The sequence below is a fragment of the Schistocerca americana genome, chromosome 7 (genome assembly GCF_021461395.2).
Source record: "Schistocerca americana isolate TAMUIC-IGC-003095 chromosome 7, iqSchAmer2.1, whole genome shotgun sequence".
In the NCBI taxonomy this organism is placed as follows: Eukaryota; Metazoa; Arthropoda; class Insecta; order Orthoptera; family Acrididae; genus Schistocerca; species Schistocerca americana.
In genome coordinates, this window is record NC_060125.1 from 101765298 (window position 1) to 101790086 (window position 24789).

General features: G+C 40.3%; 1 protein-coding gene across 6 annotated transcripts in view; it reads right to left on the reverse strand.

Moving 5' to 3' along the window:
• Window positions 1-24789, reverse strand: part of LOC124622468 (trans-1,2-dihydrobenzene-1,2-diol dehydrogenase-like) — a 102777-nt gene that overhangs the window by 32815 nt on the left and 45173 nt on the right. For all 6 annotated transcript variants that reach the window (XM_047148174.1, XM_047148173.1, XM_047148176.1 and 3 more), the window contains exon 3: window positions 3181-3472. In XM_047148174.1, coding sequence (XP_047004130.1) covers window positions 3181-3472 — 292 coding nt within the window. The remainder of the gene's footprint in view (window positions 1-3180; window positions 3473-24789) is intronic.

Consider the following 24789-nt stretch of genomic DNA (forward strand, 5'->3'; position numbering starts at 1 on the left):
TGAATGGTTGCAGGTTCATTTGATCTGTGGGAGAGTGTCACAGAGATGTTCAAGTAAGTGAACTGGCAGACTCTTCATGACAGATGCAAACTATCCCATGAAAGCCTAGTCACAAAGTGTCAAGAACCATTTTTAAGTGATGACTCTTCGAATATACTACTGCTCCCTCAGGAATCACAAAACAAGCTAATACTATTTATAATTGAATGGAACAGGAACAAGCTGTAGTAATTGTTATGATAGGAAGTACTTTATGCCAAGTACTTCATAGTCATCTGCTGGATATGGATGTAAATGTAGATTTGAGAGAACAAAATCCCACGTAGATAAAGTGGGAAAATGGGGATAAAGTGGGAAAATGGGGTGGCCATTTAACATTACCACATTAAGAAACATGGCACTCTGGAGACAGTCAGCATAAGGTCCCATGGGTGTTCTGGCCGTGTAAGCAATTGTTCCATCCCGTTGGAACCACACCTACAAATAGATCATAATGTGGCTCACTTATAGCACTACAAATTGTTGCAACACAGCGAACTGATAAGACAGAGCATCGCCTGCTCCATTCTTAAAACAATAGTGTAAAAAATATTTTGCTCAGACATGCCACACCACACAGTAACTTTGGCATTATGAAGTGATGATGCTTGAAATTGTTAAGGGTATACAGGGGCAATACTTTAACGTTGATTGTCTGCGTAGCGCAAAAATGAAAAGTGGTCTCCTCACATATCATGAAATTTTTTGAGAGAATCAGGTTAGGCGTTTGTTATCTTTAGAAGCTACGTACATAAAATGCTATGTACCCCCAGATCTCCAGGCAAAACCTGTTGAGTCACTTGCAACTTATCTTTTGTGGGCTCCATTTAGTATCCACAGACAACATCTATCCTCCAGTCTTGCTGGAAGAGTTAGTTAAAGACCTCACCAACAAAGTGATCTTGCTGGAGTTACCTTGATAGTAGCTCTCACTGCTGCAAAGTTATCTGGACTGTGAACTATATGAGGACTACCAGGAAAACCGATGTTTTAAGCAGAAGCTCTTTACCTGAACTGCTAGGCTCAACTTATAAGTGCCTTCTACTACAAAACTGGTCCCATCCACCTGATGTCAGATCTGTATTATTATGAAACTATTATCACATTTGAAAGATGTTTCAATTGCAAAAGCATGATGTGCATTCATCCAATGCTTCAAATGCATTGGTTACAGGAAGCAGAGGTGGGTCGAAAACCAACACAACTGCCAAGGTGGATAAAATCTGCTTTCAATAACAGTGCTTAAATATTAGCAGTCTACAAAGCTGTGACTACTGCTGGAATGACACGGTCTTTCAAATAACGTACACTGACATGAAGTTCAAATTCTTTATGTTTAAATATAATGTTCAAAATGGGTTAATGTTTCTATCACACATTGTACAACATTCTAGAACAATGTTTCTCGACCTTTCTCAGATCCATTACCCCTGAACAAGACTGCATGTCACCTGATATCCTAACAAAGCTTAGTACACAACTAACTGCTAGATCAAAGGAAAAAAATTAACACTACTAATTCTGAAGCTATGAAATACAACTAAAATTTAGTTAATGTTCAAACAAATATAGCTCCTACGCTTTTGCAGATTTTTTTAATGAGCAAGGAAATGGCAACCACTTGGGACATTTGGTAATGTCCATTTCTCCTTTTTCTGTATTATCAGTTTGATCTCAGCCAACGTACATCACTCGAAAATCTACTAACATATATTTTAGTTTTGGCATATAGAATCCATATACTTGAAGGTTTAATAGATTTTCACCAAAAACCTTTCATGAAATTTGTTACCACTTGTCAATCTATTTTTGGTATGTTGTCCTTGCAGAGACCAAGGCATTGTATTTTGACTTGAATTTCATATTCTTGATCATAAACGCTTTTTGTTTTTACCCCTTACAAAATTTCATAATATATTCAAGGGGGTATATAACCCCAGACTGGTAACCATTGTACTATAACATTTAATTTAATAATCCAACAATCACATTTTGTAATGATGTGTCTGTCTTTAGAAAGACTGTATCTTCTCAAAGTAAGTTAATAATACTTCATAAAGTTGCTAAGTTTCTGTGTTGAGTTTCACTGAATGGCAAACACAGACACAACATGTTCTATCCAAGTCTTACATCAATTTTCCAGTGTAATATGCTGTATCAGCATTGGTAAATGCAAGTACACAATATTTATAAAAGCAGACAATTTCTGACATGGAGCTTGAGCATACGCTACATCTAATAAGCAGGGAAATCAAACACTTTAAAATACTGGAGTGATGGAAATTTCATAGAAACAAAGTTCTGCTGGCTTCTGCATAAGAATACTCTCTGAGATACTTGTGCACCCAAGATTTATTTGCCAATTTTTATCCTATTAGGTCCTATGGTATCTCATCCAGGGTTAGCCAAAGGATATTTTTAACCTTTAAAATGGCACCAGAGTGATCTGACATGTTAGCTCATGAATTTAGTACTGGCTATTGTCACAGGGTGTAAGAGTAGCAATATTGACACACCACTACAACATATATTTACTAACAGGATCAGATTTTAATAATGAAAGCTAATTCAAAACAAAGTGCTACATATTATATGGAAAGGTGATTGAGTGAGTTGAACTGAACTTTGATTAACTAATGTACAGTATTCTCTTGAGTCAATTTTGAATAAAAAAAGCCTTAAAAAATTTAAAATGTAAGCAATGAATTTATAACAATTCTAATCTATTTTTTAGTCTCAGTACCACATTTTTTGATACAGGACATGTTTTGATCCTCTCTGAATCATTTTCAGATCTATTTATTTGCACCAGAAACATGTCAGATCTGTGTCAGAACATTATATCGGAGTACTTTACACCAAAATGAGGTTCTGACCAATGACAAATGAGAATTGTTTTACAGTTGTTCTCTTGTGATAAATATGTTGGCTATAGTGTACACAATAAACCTAAGATTTTTAAATTTTAGGCTGAGGCTTTCACATGCAGGTTTCTGGAAGGACCTGTAGGAGAGGTGGGGTGGGTGGTGGGAAAGACAACGCACAATGTTCAAAACAACTGCTAAAACTGTTTATGTAACTATGCAATTAACACTTAACAATAATAAAAGGTACCAGCAGTAAGGATAACAATATTTTTACCTTGGGCGGTCTTCCTTCTCCAAAGGAACACCAAAATTCGCTATGACCTGGACAATGTCACCCAATGTACCTGCATTCATTTCCCTCCTAAGCATGGCATAAGCAGGAAAACAACGGGACCAAACTGCCTCCATTAAAAATAGCTTCTTCTCTCTTGCCAATGCAATGAGTTCTTTTGTTTGCTTAGAGTTAATAGTGAGTGGCTTTTCACAAAGTATAGGTTTTCCATTCTCCAACATCAATTTTCCAACATGGTAATGTTGTGGATGTATGGCTCCAATGTACACAACATCTAAAAAAAAAAAAAAATAAATGACAGAACAATTTGATGCATTTAACTATACAAAATGAGTCCGATGAGTTGTCGAATATTTCTGCAAAACATCTTAAAATACACAAACTACCTCAGCAGTGGGTCAGATCTGAAACCAACTGCTGAATCTCTCTCAAATGTAGAATGGTGCACATCCTATAAACAATTCACCTTATGCTACTATCTTTAGGAGAGATAGGAGGGAAAAACTGAACCATGAAATTAAGAAATTATAAATGGAAACCCGGCTTAAGCTCAAGAAGATTCAGGTCATTGAAATCAACAAATTCCGGAAGACAAAAAATTACTGCCTTGTGTCCAGATATCCTTTTTTAGTTTTTGTGCCGGATGAGCACCTCACATTTTGTCGAGCACATAAACACATATAAGACAATACCTGTGTAACAAGTTCAGTACATCTACACAAGATGTTGGTTGTCGCAATGTGGTATCTCCCTGTACCTACTACAACCTACATCCTTCTGAATATGTTTAGTGTATTCATCTCTTGGTCTCCCTCTACAAATTTTACCCTCCACACTGCCCTCCAATGCTAAATTGGTGATCCCTTGATGGCTCAGAACATGTACTACCAACCGATCCCTCCTTCTAGTCAGGTTGTGCCACAAATTTCTCTTCCCCCCAATTCTATTCAGTACTTCCTCATTAGATACGTAATCTACTCATCTAATCTTCAGCATTTTTCTGTAGCACCATATATCGAAAACTTCTATTCTCTTCTTGTCTAAACTATTTATGGTCCACATTTCACTTCCATACATGGCTACACACTGTACAAATACTTTCAGAAATCACTTCCTGATACTTAAATCTATACTCGATGTTAACAAATTTCTCTTTTTCAGAAACGCATTCCTTACCATAGCCAGTCTACATTTTGTATCCTCTCTGCTCTGACCATCATCAATTAGTTTTCTCCCCCAACAACAAAATTCATTTACTACTTTAAGTGTCTCATTTCCTAATCTAATTCCCTCAGCATCACCTGATTTAATTCAACTACATTCCAGTCTCCTCTCTTGCTTTTCCTCCTTTCAAGACACTGTCCTTTCCATTCAACTGCTCTTCCAGGTCCTTTGCTGTCTCTAACAGAATTACAATGTCATCTGCAAACCTCAAAGTTTTTATGTCTTCTCCATGGATTTTAATTCATACTTTGAATTTATCTTTTGTTTCCTTTACTGCTTGCTCAATATACAGACTGAACAATGTTGGGGATAGGCTACAACCCTGTCTCACTCCCTTCCCAACCACTGCTTCCCTTTCATACCCTTCGACTCATAACTGCCATCTGCTGTACAAATTGTAAATAGCCTTTTGCTCCCTGTATTTTACCCCTGCCACTTTCAGAATCCGAAAGAGAGTATTCCAGTCAACAGTGTCAAAAACTTTCTCTACGTCTACAAATGCAAGAAACCTGGGTTTACCTTTCCTCAATCTATCTTAGAAGATAAGGTGTAGGGCCAGTATTGCCTCATGTGATCCAACATTTCTATGGAATCCACACTGATCTTCCCCAAGATCAGCTTCTACCAGTTTTTCCATTCGTCTGTAAAGAATTCATGTCAGTATTTTGCAGCCGTGACTTATTAAACTGATAGTTCGGCAATTTTCACACCTGTCAACACCTGCTTTCTTTGGGATTGGAATTATTTTATTCTTCTTGAAGTCTGAGAGTATTTCGCCTGTCTCGTACATAGCTCACCAGATGGTAGAGTTTTGTCAGGGCTGGTTCTCCCAAGGCTATCATTAGTTTTAATGGAATGTTGCCTACTCCCAGGATCTTGTTTCAACTTAAGAATTTCAGTGCTCTGTCAGACTCTTCACACAGTATCATATCTCCCACTTCATATTCATCTACGTCCTCTTCAATTTTCGTAATATTGTCCTCAAGTACATCGCTCTTTGATAGACCCTCTGTATACTCCTTCCACCTTTCTGCTTTTCCTTCTTTGCTTAGGACTGGTTTTCCATCTGAGCTCTTGCTACTCATACATTCTTCTTCTACTGTATTTCTTTCCCCTGTATTTGCTGAAACTTTCTACAATCTCCTTTACCCACATCCCATCTCCTTAAATTCCTACCTTTTTGCAGTTCCTACAGTTTTAATCTACAGTTCGTAACCAACAGATTGTGGTCAGAGTCCACATCTGCCCCTGGAAATATCTTTCAATTTAAAACATGGTTCCTAAATCTCTGCCTTACCATTATATATATTCTATCTGAAATCTTCCAGTGTCTCCAGACCTCTTCCACGTATACAACCTTCTTCCATGATTCTTGAACCAAGTGTTAGCTATGATTAAGTTATGCTCTGTGCAAAATTCTACAAGGCGGCTCCCTCTTTCATTCCTTACCCTCGGTCTATATTCACCTATTACTTCTCTTCCTTTTCCTACTGTTGAATTCCAGTCCCCCCCATGACTATTAAATTTTCATCTCCCTTCACTATCTGAATTTTTTTTTTTTAATCTCATCGTACATTTCGTCAATCTCTTTGTCATCTGCGGAGCTAGTTGGCATATGAACTTGAACTTGTGTCTATCTTGGCTACAATACTGCGTTCACTATGTTGTTCATAGTAGCTTACCCACAATCATAATTTTTTTATTCATCATTAAACCTACTCATGCATTACCCCTATTTGATTTTGTATTTATAAACCTGTATTCACCTAACCAGAAGTCTTGTTTCTCCTGCCACCGAACATCACTAATTCCCACTATAACTAACTTTAACCTAGCCACTTCCCTTTCTAAATTTTCTAACTGACCTGCCTGATTAAGGGATCTGACATTCCACACTCCGATCTGTAGAACACCAGTTTTCTATCTCCTGAGTAGTCCCTCCCCAGAGATCCGAGGACGCAGTCATCACTTAACCAAACGGTAAAGCTGCATGCCCTCGGGAAAAATTGCAGCTGTAGTTTCCCCTTGCTTTCAGCAACATACACTATAGATTTACAGGAAATGTTGATAATTTTGTGAGGTACGGTACTTAATGTGCGTTTTGTTTTGCATTATACTATACAAAACATTTTAAATGCAAAAGTGCACATAAATTTCAACTGAAAAACTCTTTCCTTGATTATAAACTTACTTTATAACTTATATACTTAAGATAGTGATGTGAAACTGATACCATCTGCTTAAAAACAATGTTTATTTTTCCCAAATGTCATTTTAAGTTGCTGCAGTATAGTGCAGTGCTCAGAAAACCAGAAAGGTTTTCCAATGACAAAAGCTGCTTTCTCTCTCCTCTGTTAGGGTGAGACCAGGTTACTACAACCAATGTAACAGATTTCAGGCACCGTACGAAAAAAAGAACAGAATGTTGAGGTATGATAATTAAAAGTGATACAACATGCTCCCTACCTTTGAGATGTGTGCATGGAAATAGTACTGCGACATAGTTGAAACTGATACCATCATGGCACATCCCTCTTACATTTGTGTCTCAATCTGCCTTAGTTTACTATTGAGTATTTTTCATTTAGTCCCACCAATATCATGATTAGTATAAGCACTTAGCATTGCATTAATCTTAAATTTCTTAAGAAATTAATAAAAGATTTGCAACTGTTAAAAAAGGTGACTATAATAAATATAAACTTATGGCACAAAGTCTGGTACCACGTGCCACGGAATTTGAATCCGCGCCAGACATCATGGACGTCGAAGACCCCTAGAGGTCTCTGCACCATCGTGCCGTAAGCTGTGGCGGCGTGTGCCTCTTGGCCCGCATTTAGTGTGAGGGCGCCACAGTGGAACACATGGTTCCACCGGCCAATAGTGGTGCCCCCGATAGAGTACATAAGTGCCTGTCTCTCGCTCAGCCAGCCAGTGTAACCTTGCATACGTCTCTGGACACATCGCCTCGCCTTAGACCACTTATTTACTTTCTTGTTGTGTGTACGAGTGGACGTGGTTGTTAGGTTTTCTTGTGACTCAGTTGTTTCGATCTTGTTGATGTTTGTTCTGTCCTTCTTTGGTCACATCCCTCCTCTTCCGTTGTGTTGTTGTTCGCGGGCCACTCCACTGGTCCCACAGTGCTTTCCGTTACTTCAACCCCGCGACTGCTCCAGTCACCATTACAACACAAAGTGTTTCCTTAACATTGGAAAGAAGTCAGTGCCCAAGTCCCAAGCAACCAGTAACTCTAAGAAGTGATACACACTCTGGAAACTGAGACTTCTTGGCAGATTAAAACTGTGTGCTGGATCGAGACTTTAATTTGGGGCCTTTGCATTTCGCAGTAGACTGGTACAGGACTTGCCTGCAAAATGCAAAGGTCCCAAGTTCCAAGTCTCGATCCAGCACACAGTTATAATCTGCCAGCAAGTTTCAGATTGGCACACACACTGCTGCAATGTAAAAATTTCATTCTGAAAACCCTGAAAACTAATGATATTGTGAAGAAACTCTGTCTCTGAGCAACTGAATGACTGGAACTATGGCAAACATTGAATAAAGATAGTAAGAAGTTTAACATGGCAATTTCCTCATGATAAATTTGTTGCAAAAAGAATGAAACAGAGGTTTCACCATGGGTTTGTAAAGAAAGAAGCACATGTGGAGTTGAGTACATTTGCTAGCAAGCAGAGTTTTCATTTACACAAAGGATTTACTACTGCCATTCAATAAACACTGCTCCCCAACTTTTGTCTCAGTTCATGCTTGTCCTTAGGCATTAGAGTTTGATGACAATATAAAAAAAATATCCTTTTTTACATGTACTATTTTTCTACGTAGTCCCCATCATGTTTTGTGGCCTTACATCAGCATTGCTTGAGAGCATGTATTCCTTGTCAGTATACTTTCTTTTCTTGTGCTTGCATCTATGTTTTCACTGCATGAAATACTCTAATCATCTTTGAAGTGTATTCTACATAGAGAATCCTTCAGAGGCACAAACAGTTTGAATGTTCTTGTTGCATGGTCTAGGCCACAGGTTGGATGAGGCAATGATGTTCAACCCAATTCTGCAGTGTGTTTCCTGGTTCTGAGACTTCCGTGTGGGCATACATGGTTGTGTCGAGGCACGATTTTGTTTAGATTCTTGTCACACTCAACACTTCAGAAACGGTTCTTGAATTTGTTCTGTCTTCATACATGCCTCTGAATTAATGGTTGACCCCTTTGGCAACACATCCACCAGAATGACATCAGCACTATCCCAAAACATTGTCACCATGACTGCCAGCACAGGGAGGTGCCTTTAATTTATTCTTTTTGGTAGCTGAGAATGGTGCCACTCTGTTTTATGGATGCTGAACAGGCAGGTTTTGAGCACTCTTACACTCATTAAAGCAAATGAATGCAAATAGAACCTTTGAAATTCTTGCATACCAATGAACTAAAATTGACCACACCATCAACCCATCTCAAATACACTTGCACAATTCACAAAAGTGTAAAACTCAAACCACATTCATTTGAACATTACTTAAAATAGAGGGTAGATCCATTGGCAAATCTGCCGCGGCACGCTGGTCAGAACATAAAACACTGTCCAATAAAATGTTATGAAAGGAAAGTTGCTACTCACCACATAGCGGAGATGGTGAGTCACAGATAGGCACAACAAAAATTACATTACATTCTCCGATAGGGTTTCGAGTTCCTCTCATCGTGCCCCGAAATGAGAAATGTCCTACCCACTATGCCCCCCCCCCCCCAAAAAAAACGTGCTATTCCACCGTCCACTGAACCTACACAGTATATTTGTCCATCCCTACACAAACCCTGCTCCCAACCCCTACCTCATGGCTCATATCCTTGTATAACAGACCTAGATGCAAGACCTGTCCAATACATACTGCAACCATCACCTACTCCAGTCCAGTCACAAACATCCCCTATCCCATCAAAGGCAGGGCTACCTGTGAAACCAGTCATATGATCTACAAGGTAAATTGCAACCACTGTGCTGCATTCTATGTGGGTATGACAACCAACAAGCTGGCTGTCTGCATGACTGGCCACCGACAAACTGTGGCCAAGAAACAAGTGGACCACCCTGTTGCACAGCACGCCACCCAATACGACATCCTTCTTTTCAATGACTGCTTCACAGCCCGTGCCATATGGATCCTTCCCATCAACACCAGCTTTTCCGAATTGTGCAGGTGGGAACTTTCCCTGCAATATATCCTACATTCCCGTAACCCTCCTGGCCTCAACCTTTGTTAGTCATTGTCCTCACCCATTCAGCCCCTTTCCAGCACTACACAGCCCTCATTCCACCATCACACCCAGTATTTTTACTTCTCTCTGTTTCCACTACTCCCCCCCCCCCCTCCCTCCATCTAACCTCCCAACTGCACATAGCTGCCCTACCCTGTCTCCATCTCATCCCTGTGTGCTTCCCACCAGCAAGTGTCTGCCGCCCTATCCTAGTGTGTGTGTGTGTGTGTGTGTGTGTGTGTGTGTGTGTGTGGGGGGGGGGGGGGGGGGTCTATTTTTGACAAAGGCCTTTGTGACAGTCTTTTTGTTGTGCCTGTCTGCAACTCCGCATCTCTGCTATATGATGAGTAGCTACTTTCCTTTCATAATATTGTTACATTCCATCCTGGACTTTCCACTGTTTGATTTTTGTACAATAAAATGTGACACACAGGGATCTATTTGCCATAAGCACCAAACATTGGACAGTCCTCTCGTTGGAGCAAGAAGCCATGCATCATAGGGCTATGGTCTATGCAAAGACAAGGAAGGAGAACCTTGTCTCATTGATGTGGCTGAAAGGATGTACACCATGGTCACACTGTGGGCTGTATTAGTCAGAGTTTATTGTTACTCGAGCCACTCAATTTCCCACTGATGCAAGACACTGGATCTCAACAGTGAAGCTATAGCATGCAGAGGAATGGCACACTGAAATAGCTGAGGATCACGACATGCCTCCTTGGATGCTAGATCCACCTTTTTGTACCCATGTGCCCTGGTACCCAGCAGAAAGACATCTTCTTCCCCAATCATTGTAGTTGGAGGAAGGCATCCTGCATGTTCTGGACTACTTTATCTGCTGTGTACAAACACTGTAGAGAGTGAGGGGCACTCAGAGTCTCTGAACAGATAAGAAATTTAGCACTGGAAGAACATCTCATCTGCTCCAGTGCCCGCAAGATCACATATAATTCTGCATGGAAGACAGCAAGGCTTGAGTCATATGGACCTCAAGGACACAATCCCAGAAAACAACAGAGCAATGAATGAACACCTGTAAAGACAGCTATACAGTTGTGGTGCTCATATAAATTGTCAGAAAATATTGCATTAAAAACAGAAGCAGGGGTGCACAGTGGCAGATGGTTAAAACCCTGGATTTTAGGTTGGACTTGCTCTACTCCAACTGACTCCAGCACATGGATCCCAAATGGCCTTGTTGCTCGCGCACAATGGGTGAATAGGTGCAACAGAGGGGTATACCGATGCCTCTTCTTTAGTCTTTTTCTTCTTCTTGTTTATCCTGGCTTCTTGAGATGCCTTGTGAAGAGATACGATACAACAAGTTCCGTAGTGGTATCGGACAATCATGAAGTTACACAACAGTTCATAATTTAACTTTTGAAACTGCCGGTTTATTGGCATTTATGGGAAGAGACACACTCTCATACTTTCATGCGGTCAGCAAACTTCCTGTAACATTTTGTGTGTGTAATGGGCCGTACTACGTTGCAAATCATTCTAATGAATTAATTAAGCTGCTTTACAGTGTTGTTAGGCAATGTAATCAACATGGTGATGTGTGTTACAATTAAAACTGGACAACGATATTTTGAATTAACTTTCAGTTCATTTTTTGGTCAAACATCAGCACTTTTCTCAAAATTAATTTCTAACTTCATGTATTAAGTCAAAACACATTTGCAACTATTACACACGATTTATCGGACAGCTCGATCAGCACTGGCGTGTACTGTATTCCAAACTGAGTTCACAGGTTTCACTTTTCCCTAACGGGCTAAACGACTCTTTTGTAATAATGTGATGTGTCTATCTCACGTAAAGTTTAAATTAAAAAGTGGATTTACTCTCCATTCAGGTCAAGATCACAAAATAAAATTCACCACATAGGTCAGCGAAATGTGCACGTGCACTTTTAGCACCCGAAGTGATAACTCGTCTCAGAGTAAAAGCCACATATAAATTCACACTTTTTTTTATGCATACAAAATTCAAAATACCTTTATATTAAACAAATAAATTATGGTATGTAATTACTAATTAAACATTTCAGATTCTGAATAAACTTCAAGAACTTGTATTTCATAATCAATAAAATTTTATCGCCTGAGAGAAATTATTAGTTTGCTAAGACGGATCCAGATTACAGTCAAGTTGTGTCTGGATGATGTCACAAATCGACACTTGTTTGGAATGAACGAAATACCTGTATTGAAAAATACTGTCTGTTGAGTAATTTACTGACTTTCATAACAAATTTGGTACCCCTCGCATCGCTACACTGCCCCCCAATCTGTAATGTCACAATAAGATCGAAGACGTTACAGGATTCACTGAAGTGTGCTAGGGTTGTGTACTGTGCTGTTATAGCTTAGTTCAGCCACCCCAGGATTCATACCACACTTTGTAACACACACTTTACATTAAATTTTACATCAATAATTGTAAATGGGGGCCTGAGGGCCTAACAGAAATTGCCCATTTAAATGAATCTTCCTTTAAATACGTATCACTTCTCTACGGGAAGTAGGCTCACTCCAGTACCTCGTTTTATTAATGTATTTCTTGAAATACTGTCTTAATGGACCTTTATTTACCATAATAAAATTCCGCTTGATACACCACCTTTCGTAGCCTCTCGTGTTTGCTCCTCGACCAGTACTTCGCTAGGAAAAGTTGTTCAAACTCCGCACGTGTTTTACAATTCTCACTCGCTTCTGCAGCCCACAGTGCTGCTTCACCTTTGATCTTGGACACGATAAATTAAAGTCTATCATGTTCAGACCAACTGCGAGGAAAAATACGCTTAAAATTGTTGATCCTGTCTTCAAATAGTGGTCTTTAGTCAATACATTTCGTGAAGATTTTTGTTCTAATTCTGACAATTTACAATTTGTTTCACTATGCCACTTAGGTAACTGTTCAATTACTTTATCTTTAATAGCCTGAAACTTTTCCTTAACTACCTCAGCTTATTTCAACTCAAGAGTGGTATTGACTCTCTTCGATTTCCTTATTTTTAACTTCTATCCACTCAGAAAGATCATCATCTAATTTTTTAGTCTGGTCCTTTAAATATGCATTAAGTCCAAACACATTTGCAACTATAATACACGATTTACTGGACAGCTCAATCACACACTATTTCAAATCGAGTGCGCAGGTTTCACTTTTCTCTAATGGGCTTAATGACTCTTTTGTAATAACGTGATGTGTCTATCTCATGTAAAGTTTAAATGAAACTGAATTTACTCTCCATTCGGGTCAAGATCACAAAATAAAATTCACCACATAGGTCTGCGAAATGAACACGCGCACTTTTAGCACCCTAAGTGATAATTCGTCTCAGAGTAAAAGCCACACACAAATTCACACTTTTTTTTATGCATACAAAATTCAAAATACCTTTACATTAAACAAATTATGGCATTAATTACTAATTAAACATTTCTGATTCTGAATATACTTCAAGAACTTGTATTTCATAATCAATAAAATTTTATCGCCTGAGAGAAATTATTAGTTTGCTAAAACAGAGCCAGATTACAGTCAAGTTGTGTCTGGATGATGTCACAAATCGACACTTGTTTGGAATGAACGAAATACCTGTACTGAAAAATACTGTCTGTTGAGTAATTTACTGACTTTTATAACAAATTTGGCACACCTTGCATTGCTACAGGGGGACATGTAACAGTATGGTATACGGGTGACAAGTGGCAACTGATGGCTTGCTGTTGCAACACTGGAGAAGGAACAGAAAACCGCAACATTGTCCACAAATAAGAAGCACTTTACAGGACTCCTTACTGTGGACATTATACTGTTTGTGGCTATGGCCAAGAGGGTACCACTGAAAACACCGCCCTGAGGGACATCATTCTCCTGCTCAAAATGATCGGACAGTGTATTACCAACTGAGATCCTAAAAAACTGCTGACAGGAAGGATCATATGAAGTTGGGGAGGTGGTCACAAAAGTCCCATAGATGCAGCTGTACAAGAATACGGTGTCTGAAAGTAGTATGGTGCACCTTACGGATACCAAAGAATATGCCGATACAGTGATGTTTACATAGGAAAGCTTGCTAAATAGCTGCTTCCAGCAAAGCCAGACTGTTGACTGAAATCTCCAGAATCCACACTGAGAATGGCTAATGAATTGCCTGGTCTCTAACAACCATACCAGATGACAATTAACCATTCGTTCCAGGATCCTTCCTACACAGCTCATTAAGGAGATACTCTGATAACCAAGGGTTTTCCTGGTTTAAGGTAACATATCAAAATTGCCCCTCTCCACGAGCTGGAGAAATGACCTGAGTGCCATATCACATTAAAACATTAGATGAGTATTTACTTTTTGACACTGCTGCCAAATGTTAAAGCACAGTACCAGGTTTGATTGTGACTGGGTGCAGTTTCATGAGTCTCAGACAGTGCTGATTCCACCTCCAACATGGAGAAAAGGCAGTTGTAAGACTCAGAATTGTGGGAGCTGAAATCCAGTTGCACGGTAGCGGCGAAATGCTGGATCTTGGCTGGCACTGGCAGTAGTTTTCACAAAATGCTCTGCCAGCGTCTGAGCGATGTCTCCAGGCATTGTTTGGTGACACCCCTGTTTTAGCACTGCTGCTATTGGTAAATGACTGTGTTTACTGGAAATCCTCTGGATGGCTTCCCATACTTAAGCAGAACAAGGGGAACAATTGATAAGAGTCTATGAACGCTTCCTATGACCTTTTCTTGCTCTCCTCAATTACCCGTCAAGCCTTGGCTCTTGCAACTAGAAAGACTATGAGGTTGTCTGCTATCGGGCAGAATTTGAACCATCAAAGAGCTGCATACCTCTTCCACGTTGCTGGATGGGATTCCTCTGTCCATCAAGGTGCAGGTTGCCTCCAAAGATGACTTGAGGACTTTGGGATTGATTGGTCAGTGGCATCAAAGACCACTTGTGTGATATGGTCCACCCATTCCTGGACGTTTTCGCAGTGTGTAAACACACCCTACTGGCTGAATAGCACCCATTTAGCCTTGCTGACCATCCATTTTGGTAGCTTCTCTTCAGGGAATGCTCCATCTAGTATGTGAATGCAGAGTGGGAAATGATCAATAGAATGCAGTTCATCAATGAACTCCCACTGAACTGAGTCTGCAAGGGCTGGAGAGCAGTAAGAGAGGTACATGGCTGAGAATGACCCAGTAGTAGTACAGAAATGAGTGTGAATACCTGGGCTGAGGATGTACAGCTCATAAGAAAAATGAGGCTTTCCAAAACCAAAACCCAAAGGCAAGTAGAGGTCGATCCCCACAAGACATGATGGACACTGAAGTCCCCAGTAGGAAAAATGGTCATGAGAGTTGTTTCACAAGATCTATTAGGGCCTCAGAGTCTATTGCATCTTGCAATAGAGGTAGGTATAGCAAGGAAATAGTGATCCTCTGACACACATGAATTTCAACAAGTGCTTGCAGGTCAGTAACCAGGGGGAGAGTAGCAGAGTGATGCACATTATTGACAAACATAGCAACCTCTCCCTTAGCACTGTCCTCAGTCAGGTCATCCTTTCGGCAAAGGGCACAGCACTGTAGCACAGGGGGGTCAATGGCTTTAAAATGTGTTTCTTCTAAACACAGGTACAGGAGGCATAACTGTGCTAGCAGTTTCAGTTCCTCTATGTGTGTCCTGAACCCAATAATGTTCCACTGTAATATGGAAGCCATCTATTGTGGGGTTGTACTTTCGCCCTATATTTCTTTCATTGGGGAGGGCATTCCTTAATGGCTGTGGGCTCATTCCTTGGGCAAAATCATTGGCCCAGACCGACATCAAGGCCCATCAGCTCTATACCGAAGAGTCAAGAGAGATGTCTGATAGGATGACATTGACATCATTGGACTGTTTACTTTCCAACTCCATCAGTGGTGGATGGTTGGCCTTTGATTTTTTGGCTTCAGAGCCAAAACTGCAGCAGTAGTAGTTGTAGTGGTAGTGGCAGCACAGGATAGTGGACCAGAGTGAACCTTTTGAGGACCTGGGTGCTCTGCAATGTTAGCAACCACAGACTCGTCTGACATTTTGAGAGGAATTGTAGGCTGTGAAGTAATTGCAGCAGCACAAGTGCACTGACAAATACAGGTACTAGTGCTAACACTAACTACCTCTGTTTGTGTAGCAGCATTGGTTTTCTGTACTGGCTGATTAACAACCAAAGCACAGGAGGTAGCAAATGCTGGGGGATGCATGGCCTTATAAATCTTCTTGGCCTCACCATAGGGGATACATCTTGTGGTTTTGATCTCCTATATCTTCTGTTCTGCAACCAAGACACAGCAATCCCTATTCCAGACAGGGTGAGCCCCAGAGCAATTCACACTTTGGAGGAGATGAACATCTGACTCCTTCATGGGCAGCCTTACCACATTTGCCACAAGTGGCTTCTCCCTTACATCCAAGGGTGGTGTGCCCAAAGGGCTGGGATTTAAAACAGTACATTGGGTTGGGGACTTAGGGCTGCACAGTTAACCAAAGAAAAACTGCCTTAATATTTTCCATCAGTTTTATGCTATTAAAAGTCAGGATAAACGGGTTGGATTTAATCAAATCACCTTCCAACTTTTTCATAATATTCATGTACAAGGGCCTATTCAGCTTAAAAGTCTTCTTTGGGGATGTCCACGATGTCTCTGCACATCACAACACCTTTACTGTAGTATAATGAAGTGTGGAGCTCAGTTTCAATGGCATATCCCTCAAGGATTTTGGCCTTCTGAACGTTTTTCACTCGTTGGGAACTTGATGTTTCCACTAACAGTGTCCCATTTCATAACTGCTTAACTGATTTTAAAGAATCTCAATCCCCTCTAAACCTTTTTGTATGTAAAAAGGTGACACTTTTTTTGAAATTTCTCTTTCCTTTTAACCAATAAAAACACACACTGACCAGCAGCATGTGTTCTGTTACTAAAGACATTAGAATTTTTTATATCCCTGAATCCAGATGAATAGTAAATGAGCCCTCTTATTTGATAGGGTTGGTTGGTACCTCTACCAGCGGCCCACCCATTCCCCTTGGACGTAGAACTTCAAAGGATCCATCTCAGTCCCATGAGCAGCTAGGGAAATCAAAGTCCAACTAGACAGAGTCCTGTGTGCCTAGTAAGCCTTATACAACCGAGGTGCACCAGGTTGCCTAAGAAACTGCCTACTAATGACTGTTCCACCTCAACAGCCACGTATCTCATCAGCAGGCAGCACAGTTTCAGATTGAGGATCTTTAACAGGTTTTTACCATAATTGCAATCGGGGCAGTCAAGCCAAGATCTCTGTTCCCTTTGACACACAACATTCCACTGCTGTGATATACAGTGGTTGCTGAAGAATGCCCAGAGCTTACGGTGACAGGGGAATGGCGGCACTTACAAATCCCCAGCTCAGGAACCCCGGAGTAAGCAAGCCCGTACTCAGCAAATGAATGCCGAGCACCTGAGGCTGGTCTGTTGCGAACATTTGTGGGACACACCATGAGCACACCTTTGAATATCCATGAGTCTCAATTATTTCACATGCACTTGCAATGCTCACTAATGGCTGTAGAGCCAGTTGTCAAGTTGCAATATTCTGGTCTGCAAGAATAATGGCTTCAGCATGATTCCCATGTCAGGAGCAGTGGTTGTACTGGGATGTCTCAAATGTGGCCAATCAAGTACCTTACTTTCTGCACTTCCTGATGTTTTAACTCTCTCTATCCATCGCCCAGCAGTGCTCCTATCAACTGTGTCATTACCATACACTGCACACAAACACTTATGGATGTTCATCATGGATTCTTTTCCTGCAACCAAGAATTTAATTACAGCAAGTTGCTTGGAACAAGTGTCTTATGTAGACGCCATTTTGATGTTAACTATGGCTCTCTCGTATGTCAGAGTTGTTCAAAACTTCACACACACACACACACACACACACACACACACAGAGAGAGAGAGAGAGAGAGAGAGAGAGAGAGAGAGAGAGAGAGAGAGAGAGATAGAGGTAGAGATAGAGATCAAATTTGAAGCAAATAAAAGGACGTTTTCCTATGTATGTTAATGGTCGGGAAGAAAAATGGGGTCGGGTTATTTATTGAATGACCCTCGCAGTTTAGCATTTTTCTCGGCCTTTTTTGTGAAGAAATGAGTATTATCTGGGTATTTAACTATGTTTACTACTGTTGGCTAACTTATTCTAAATGCATATCTGTTGAGCATCAGTGGACTTAAGATTGTATCTAGTGACTGGGTTGGTGTTACATTCCAAGTTGTACATATGAACACACGGTACAGATGGACAGGGACTGCAACTGTTGAGTGTGGATACAAGGGGAATTGGTCACTAGCTGGAAACAATCTGAAGCTGTGTTGCCCATAGCTGTTGCTCTGGGCCATGGTGGTGCAGAGGAAACCGAGATGAATGTACTGACACCTCCAGTGCCTATGGAGCACCCAGAATCCTTAGCCACAAACAATCCAGAGCTGATAGAGAGCATCATGACTGATACAGGGATTAGTGATCACAAGGTCGTTGTAGCTAGGCTCAATACCGTTTCTTCCAAATCCACCAGAAACAAACGCCAAATTATTTTATTTAAAAAAGTGGATGAAGTGTCACTAGAAGCCTTCCTAAGAGACAATCTCCATTCCTTCCGAACTGACTATGCAAATGTAGACGAGATGTGGCTCAAATTCAAAGATATAGTAGCAACAGCAATTGAGAGATGCATACCTCATAAATTGGTAAGAGATGGAACTGATCCCCTGTGGTACACACGGAGAAAGCATGCGAAGTTCAGAAGAACGTGAAATCCCGAAGATTGGCTAAAATTTACAGACGCGCGAAATTTGGCACGGACTTCAATGCGATATACCTTTAATAGATTCCACAACGAAACATTGTCTCGAAATTTGGTAGAAAATCCGAAGAAATTCTGGTCGTATGTAAAGTACACAAGTGACAAGACGCAGTCAATACCTTTGCTGCGCAGTGCCGATGGTACTGTTACCGACGACTGTGCCGCTAAAGCGGAGTTATTGAACGCAGTTTTCCGAAATTCCTTCACCAGGGAAGACGAATGGAATATTCCAGAATTTGACACACGAACAGCTGCTAGCATGAGTTTCTTAGAAGTAGATACCTTAGGGGTTGCGAAGCAACTCAGATCGCTTGATACGGGCAAGTCTTCAGGTCCAGATTGTATACCGATTAGGTTCCTTTCAGATTACGCTGATACAATAGCTCCCTACTTAGCAATCATATACAACCGCTTGCTCACCGATAGATCTGTACCTACAGACTGGAAAATTGCGCAGGTCGCACCAGTGTTTAAGAAGGGTAGTAGGAGTAATCCATCGAACTACAGACCTATATCATTGACGTCGGTTTGCAGTAGGGTTTTGGAGCATATACTGTATTCAAACACTATGAATCACCTCAAAGGGAACGATCTATTGATACGTAATCAGCATGGTTCCAGAAAACATCGTTCTTGTGCAACGCAGCTAGCTCTTTATTCGCACGAAGCAATGGCCGCTATCGACAGGGGATCTCAAGTTGATTCCGTATTTCTAGATTTCCGGAAAGCTTTTGACACCGTTCCTCACAAGCGACTTCTAATCAAGCTGTGGGCCTATGGGGTACCATCTCAGTTGTGCGACTGGATTCATGATTTCCTGTCAGGAAGGTCGCAGTTCGTAGTAATAGACGGCAAATCATCGAGTAAAACTGAAGTGATATCAGGTGTTCCCCAGGGAAGCGTCCTGGGACCTCTGCTGTTCCTGATCTATATAAATGACCTGGGTGACAATCTGAGCAGTTCTCTTAGGTTGTTCGCAGATGATGCTGTAATTTACCGTCTAGTAAGGTCATCCAAAGACCAGTATCAGTTGCAAAGCGATTTAGAAGAGATTGCTGTATGGTGTGGCAGGTGGCAGTTGACGCTAAATAATGAAAAGTGTGAGGTGATCCACGTGAGTTCCAAAAGAAATCCGTTGCAATTCGATTACTCGATAAATAGTACAATTCTCAAGGCTGTCAATTCAACTAAGTACCTGGGTGTAAAACTTACGAACAACTTCAGTTGGAAAGACCACATAGATAATATTGTGGGGAAGGCGAGCCAAAGGTTGTGTTTCATTGGCGGGACACTTAGAAGATGCAAAAAGTCCACTAAAGAGACAGCTTACACTACACTTGTTCGTCCTCTGTTAGAATATTGCTGCGCGGTGTGGGATCCTTACCAGGTGGGATTGACGGAGGACATCGAAAGTGCGCAAAAAAGGGCAGCTCGTTTTGTATTATCACGTAATAGGGGAGAGAGAGTGGCAGATATGATACGCGAATTGGGATGGAAGTCATTAAAGCAAAGATGTTTTTAGTTGCGGCGAGATCTGTTTACGAAATTTCAGTCACCAACTTTCTCTTCCGAACGCGAAAATATTTTGTTGAGCCCAACCTACATATGTAGGAATGATTATCAAAATAAAATAAGAGAAATCAGAGCTCGAACAGAAAGGTTTAGGTGTTCATTTTTCCCGCGCGCTGTTCGGGAGTGGAATGGTAGAGAGATAGTATGATTTTGCTTCGATGAACCCTCTGCCAAGCACTTAGATGTGAATTGCAGAGTAGTCATGTAGATGTAGATATATTGCAGCAGCTTCTGATTCTCTCATCCTGGCCTGTCGACACTCACCTGATGATGAATGGTGAACAGTGGTGGGTTTGCAAATCTTTGGGCAGAAGATGAAAGTAGTTGTTGGCTACACAGTTGCTCCAGTACACCTTAAAAACAGATTTGAGGCATTGGCCACTGCTGAAATACATCTAGGCCAGCAAGGGATGCCATGTTGGAATTGGAGCCAATCAAACTGAAAGGTTCCCTTCTGGCAATAGTTAGCATGTCAGGAAGGAAGAACAGTGTCCACTCTGTTAGCATGGCAGAAGGTTAGTCCAAGATATGGAGCAGTGACTGAGTGCACTGGGTGTACCTGACTGCAAATCATGGTTCATGCTGCACAAATGAAGGCTGGCAACTAGGTTCAGAGGTCGCCTTTGGTTCCTAAATTTGTGGCTGGCTGCTTGGGTGAAAAGAGCTAGCCATGCATGCAGGGTGGGAACAGGATTAGCACTGTGTAGTACTGTCAGAACAGTTTACAGTCCTCTGGTTTGGGAATGAGTTGAAAGCTTAAACAAAAGGTTCTGACATTGCTATGATGTCTTGGATGCAGATTTCTTGACCTCTGCTATTGTGCTATTGCATGGAGTATTGTAAGATCCCTCTTATTAGACCAGGTGTGCACTATATGCAGGAAGGAGCTACTGGAGTAGCAAAGTATGTAGGACATGCACATGTGGTTTTTCAATATAAATACATCATTGCACAATGAGGTATATTCTGATTTCAGACACAGAAGACTATCAATCCCATTAATTAAAGAAAGGAGAAAGGAAATCGGAGAAAGGAAACTTTCCATAAGTATCAGTTAACTTAAGAACATCTATGGAAAGTTTCCAGAACTAGCCTTACTTATAAATGGCACTAATGTTCTCATAGCACTAGGGGCAAAAATCTAGCTGAAACCACATGTTATAGCAATGACATTCTAAATTCTAATTGGAGTGTATATTGAAAAGATAGGTGAACACTGGTTGTTGAGGGAATTGTAGCCATAAATAATACAATAACATTTAGCGAGGTTAGTTTAGATTTTGAATGCAAAATAATTTGGGTGAAGATAAACATTACAAAGGAAAGGTAGGAAGCTGTTTTGGCTTAGCAAGTGTGACAAGAAGCAGATTACCACAGTGGTCAACACAAAACATTCATTTCTCATATTAAAAAAGGTTGAGTATCAATGGACGAAGTTTAAACCATTAATGTACAATATGCTTGGACTGAAAAGTGCCGAACAAAGTTGTGAGGGATGGGGAAGCCCAGCTGTGGTTTGACGGTCATGTCAGAAAGCTACTCTGAAAGCAAAGAGAAATTCAATGGAATTTTAAATGTAGCCAAAGCCTCACAGAGAAGGAGGAAGAAAAGGAAACTGAATGAAGGCAAATTTGGCATAAGGAGAGCTATGTGCGATGCATTCAATGAATGTAAAAGTAGGGTTCTACCTACCAATTTGACCGTTAAATCCTAAGAAATTTTGGTCTTATGTTAAATTACTAAACGGATCAAAGCCATCTGTCCAGATACACGGTGACCATAATGACACTGAAATGGAGGGTGACAGAGAGAAGATCCAAACCACCACAGTCCTTTTTCCACAACTGTTTCATTGAGGAAGATACACCACAGTTCCTCCCTTAAATCATTGCATGAATGTCAAAATGACAGATAATGAAAAATGTGACTACATAATACAAAATCAATTGAAATCACTCCAGAGAGGTAAGGTGACGGAACCTTGTTCCTCTTCTAGCAGCAATGTACCCTAAGTTGCTGAAGGAGCAAAGCATAGCCAGTGACTCGCGAGATATGCAGGTCATTCCTGTTTACAGGAACAGTTATTGAACAGACACACTAAACTATAGGCCCACATTGCTGATGTCAGTGCGTTTTTGAATTTTGGAAAACTTTTCATGCTCCCACACTGTGACCTTTCTCGAGACCAACGTGGATTCTAAAAAAAAAAAAAAAAAAAAAAACACCACAACTCGGCTTGTTCTGTTCATTCATGAGACTCAGAAGGCAGATACCAGCACCTGGGTTCATGGTGTGTTCCTTGAAATCCAGAAGGCACTCTCAGTTCCAAATTGTCTCCTAATGAATAAAATAGCCTATAGAATATTATACCAGCTTTGTGACTGAAGAGTTCCTAGCAAATGGAACATAGGTTGCCATTACTAACAAAGAGAAATCTTTGGACATAAAAGTAACTTCAGGCATACTCCGAGTGAGTGTTTTAAGACAGGTGCTGCAACCAACTCTGTTGTGTACGTCCACTACCCAGATTCCAGTCAGACAGTACTGTTTGCGTCATATGGCTTTTTACCCCTGAGACTGACTTCTAGCATTTAGCATACCGTTTAAAGTAGATTACGTACACATTTCTGATGTCTGAACTGGTGTTCTATGAAACATACATTTCCTTGCTGTTTTGGAAGGTTAATACGTTACTATTAAGATTAACTCTATAAATCATTTAAATTTATTTGGGAATCTATATCACGTGGGATTCTATAGCATCTATTGTTAAACTGTTTGCCAGATATCGATTATCTTCAAGCCCCCAATTAGCGTGCGTGTGATATGATCAAACGTTGCAGTCCCTAAAAAAGTTTTCATCTTTTCCACATCTTTGTGCAAGAGGAAACAAGTACTGACTCTGTAAACACAATATCGTTGTTGTCTCAGCCTCAGTTTTGTTTCATTTATGGATTGTGTAATATGATTCATTGCTTTCTATGGCAATAAGACTCTAGCCATGGAATAAAAAGTCCTACCACGCCACGTCTAACAAAATTGTTTCATGCACACAATCTTGGATCTTTGCAAGAAACGTCAAGTTTTTTTTAATTATTTGTCAGTCTTACTTAGTGAAATCAAATATAGATCGTTTTGTAGAACACCATTAGTCATGGCAAAACTCGGAAGCAGTTAGCAAGTCACTGCCATGGTGACCCAATAACATAAGCCTTTATTCGCTCTCCCTCCCTCTCTCCAGAAATTGTAAGGTGTGATAAGAGTTTTGTGTCTACTTGCTTACTTCCACTTTTTCAGGTGAGCAGGTGAGGCACATGTTTCTGTCTTTCAGAAAATTTATCTTCAGTCATTTGACAATTAGAATCACTGTCATCGTTTTAATACGATGGTTAACACAATGGGTAATACCTAACAGCTAAGTCAGGGAAACCAAAGCTCTTGTGCCACATTTAGTAGCTGTACAATCCAAAGATGTTGTCCAGAAAGTCCATTAAAAGACTAGTAAGCCACATATAAATAAAAGGATTAAAATTTAATATAAGAGGAAAAGGGAAATTTAAATAGAGGTCAGAATAAGTTAAGATCCGATGTTACTTACCTTCTACAAAAAGTACTGTAATATTTTAAGTAAAGTCCTTAAACTTTCCAGAAATATGCACACCCTAACAAAAATTAATAATGCAGACAGTATAATTAAAACTATAAGGGATATCATGAAAGGGGAGACAGGACAACCATAAAAATTAAACTAAATGACAATGTTGTGACTGATAATTCACAACTGGCAAGTATTTTTAACACTCACTTTCTAACTGCAGTAACAGGAAGACGATAAAACAGGTCAACTGACGATGCAAGAGAAAATAACATTAAAACCACCAGTCTACAAAAATTTAAGCAACTTTAAATAGCACCAACATCCTTCACAGAAATTAATAGAATTACAAAATTTTTAAAAACAAAATCTCATATGCTGTTGATAGAATTTCAAACAGAATTCTGAAAAGCTGTTCTAATTTAATAAGTAATGTCCTTAGTGATATATGCAATGCATCATTGGCTCAGGGAATTTTTCCAGACAGTTTAAAATACACAATTGTTAACCTTCTTTACAAGAAAGATGACAAGAAATAAGTAAATAATTATCATCTGATTTCCTTACTAATGTCTTTTTCAAAAATATTCAAAAAGTGATGAGCTCTAGAGTGGTCTCACATTTAAGTAGAATTAATTTACTTGGATTCCAGAAGAGCTACTCAACTGAGAATACAATTCTACATTCATTAATCAAATATCCTAAGCCTTAAATAATAAAATATCACCAGTCGGCATTTTTTGTGATCTTTCCAGTTGAAGATGATTGCAAAGATCATATTACTCTCTTGGAAAAACTTAAGCTTTGTGGAGGAGGAGGAGGAGGATATTAGTGTTTAACGTCCCGTCGACAACGAGGTCATTAGAGACGGAGCGCAAGCTCGTGTTAGGGAAGGATGGGGAAGGAAATCGGCCGTGCCCTTTCAAAGGAACCATCCCGGCATTTGCCTGAAGCGATTTAGGGAAATCACGGAAAACCTAAATCAGGATGGCCGGAGACGGGATTGAACCGTCGTCCTCCCGAATGC